General features: G+C 35.2%; 1 protein-coding gene across 2 annotated transcripts in view; it reads right to left on the reverse strand.

Annotated features, from left to right (window-relative positions):
- LOC107612703 (DNA-directed RNA polymerase V subunit 1) overlaps positions 1-2,739 on the reverse strand; it is a 25,827-nt gene that overhangs the window by 20,636 nt on the left and 2,452 nt on the right. For both annotated transcript variants that reach the window (XM_016314412.2, XM_016314411.2), the window contains exons 6-7: positions 2,353-2,409; positions 284-457 (exon numbers count right to left, since the gene is read on the reverse strand). In XM_016314412.2, the coding sequence (XP_016169898.1) occupies positions 284-457; positions 2,353-2,409 (231 nt within the window). The remainder of the gene's footprint in view (positions 1-283; positions 458-2,352; positions 2,410-2,739) is intronic.

Below are 2,739 nucleotides of genomic sequence, written 5' to 3' on the forward strand. Positions count from 1 at the left end.
ATGCCAAAGCCAGGAATAAAAACTATGAAAATACTTCTCTTTGGGCTTTGAAGGAAACCTATATTCATGCATGACAATATTCAAGAGCAAATATAGTTGCAAACCAAGAAATAAGGAGCGGGGAGGAACATATGCACATGAAATTAAGCACATATGGACCAGCATAAAATGATGCACCTAAGAAAAGGAATTCAAAACAGGCAATGACAAAATATTACAGACAAGTAAAGGAACAAGTCAATATAAACAGCATAGTAAGAAGGGAAGGTAGTAGAAACCAAACCTCACAAGGAAGCAAAGCTCGAGTATGATCAATCTCATAGCGATAGCCATATTTATGTAAAAAGCTCCAAAATCCAGCATTCATCTTGAATTTAGGCTTAGGTGCCTTCAGCACCAAGCCGTAAGCCCCATCTGTTTTGATCTCCCGAATAGAAACTTGAGCAGCATTCACATCCTAAAAGGGGAGAATACAAAGCCCTCTTATGTATTTAACTTTTTGAATGACTATTGATGGAAACATCATATTCTTATGTATAAAAAGTAAACACAAATGCAAAACCAAATTCAGCCAAATCCAATAAGAAAGAACAAGCTCAAGCCTAAATTCTTTATACAAAAAAATTAAACCAGATTTTCTTTTTATTATTATTATAAACGAAGAATTACATTAAGACTAACAGAATAATAATACAAGATAGAGGATAAGAATTCTTTTATACAGGAGGAAACAACCAAAAGATTATCCATATAGCGTGCTTTCGAATCTCAACATGTGTGAGTGTGAGAGAGTCCTCTATAAAGATCATCAGCTTTAAACCAAATACAAGCCAAACTTCTATTCCTATCCCATAGAACATGTTTGCCATAAAATTTGACATTGAGGTGCACAACATTGCACTACAACCAAATACTCCAAATAGTGGCGTAGACTACATAGTGCCATAAAGATTTTTCCTCTTTCCAACCTCCAAAATCAACAAATCTAGTCAATAGAAATTGATGTAAGGTTGCAGGCCACACCAAGCATTCATCAGAGATACCAAACAAATTGTTCCATAAAAACACAGCCACAAGACAGTAAAGAAAGACATGTGAATTTGATTCTGAATTTGCCCCCGCCCATAACACACATCAACGGAAATAGCCTTCTCTTCCATCGGAGACAAAGCAAATTATTTAAAACAACAAAATTCTTCTTTTGCCTTCTCCGCTATTCTGTGTTTCATTTTTTCCCTCCTCCTTTTACTTGTTCATCTAGCATTTCTATCTATGGAGCATAGCTTTCCAATCTCTAAACAAGTCTAAGAAGAGTCCTTTATAAATATCATGAGCCTTACACCAAATAATTCCCAATCGTCTAATCCTACCCCATAAAACTTGCCTATAAGTAATGTCATTCAAGGTCCATGTATTATGCTCCAACCAAATACTCCAAATTGTGGCACCTACAACACACTAACAGAACCTAACTTTCCAAAGAAAGCAACAGTTTACACGTATTATAGCCTTGAGAAATGAACTTCCAAGGCCTAGAATGAGTAGCACAGGTAGCAGCATTAGCAACACAACCATTCCTGTCAAAGCCATGCTTACTCTTGATAACTTGATGCCATAGCCAACATTACCGTGACCCCAGCCTCCTTTTTAGGACGACAACAAATGATCCCTATTTGTATCCTAAATAAGGCACCAAAGAAAGGCCCTCATAATCTTTTCGATTGGCCACTCCCACTCAAATATGGAACAAAGATAAGAAGTTTATCGGAATGCTGAAAAGGCCAAAAAGGCCCCTTTCAAAAGCCCCAAATGAAAGCAAATGATTAGGACATCCAGTTATTGATAATGAATGAGTTTAATTGTCTCTGATTTCTTATTTTTTACATTTATATATGCCATAGAAGCAGCATTATGTTACATGTATTTTCCCCAAGAGGCCATCCTGATATCCCCTATTCAGCTGTAGCATTGAGTTGGCTGCTCCACTTTGCTGTTTGGGATTCACTATTATGGTTAACATGATCAAAAGCAGGAAAGTCGTTTTTGCTTTTTGGTCAGCACATATATTTGTGTATATTTTAAATAATTTTCCATATAAATAAATAAATACACTCCGAGGTAGTACAATTTGCCTTGGGGACAAATCAACTAGACAAAACATTTGAACACTAGCAACTGGAACCTTTTTCAAATCAATAATACATGTATATCGATATATTGATTTTACACTGCTCAGATGCGAACAAACACTCTTGACCTATCAGAGTTTTAAAGAATCTTATTTTTTAACAAGTCAAATAGAAACTAAGATGATTAATGAATCAGTAGACAAATATATTACGTCTTACTTACCTGACAACATGAAGATGATAACAATTTCTGTGCCAACACACTGCTTGAACCTGGAAACTGAAAGATTGTGAGTCAGTAAGATTAAGCACATAAAGTGGCATAAGAAGAAGGTTGTATCCTTGTATCTATCACAGGGTGCATGACAGCAGTATAAGAAAATATAAAAATATTATTCTATACAAAATATAGTCAACAGTTGAAAACAAATCATTAAAATTATACCATTTCATTCTTATTAAATACGTGAAACTAAAGTACAGCAAAAACTGAAGACTGCCACAAGATCATAGCCTCTTTTGTGAGAGCTAAGCCCTAATAATAAATGGCCAGACTTAACCACCTTCTAGAACCAAATGATAAACTACTACAACAATTATCTACTACTTA

This window comes from Arachis ipaensis, chromosome B08 (genome assembly GCF_000816755.2).
Source record: "Arachis ipaensis cultivar K30076 chromosome B08, Araip1.1, whole genome shotgun sequence".
In the NCBI taxonomy this organism is placed as follows: Eukaryota; Viridiplantae; Streptophyta; class Magnoliopsida; order Fabales; family Fabaceae; genus Arachis; species Arachis ipaensis.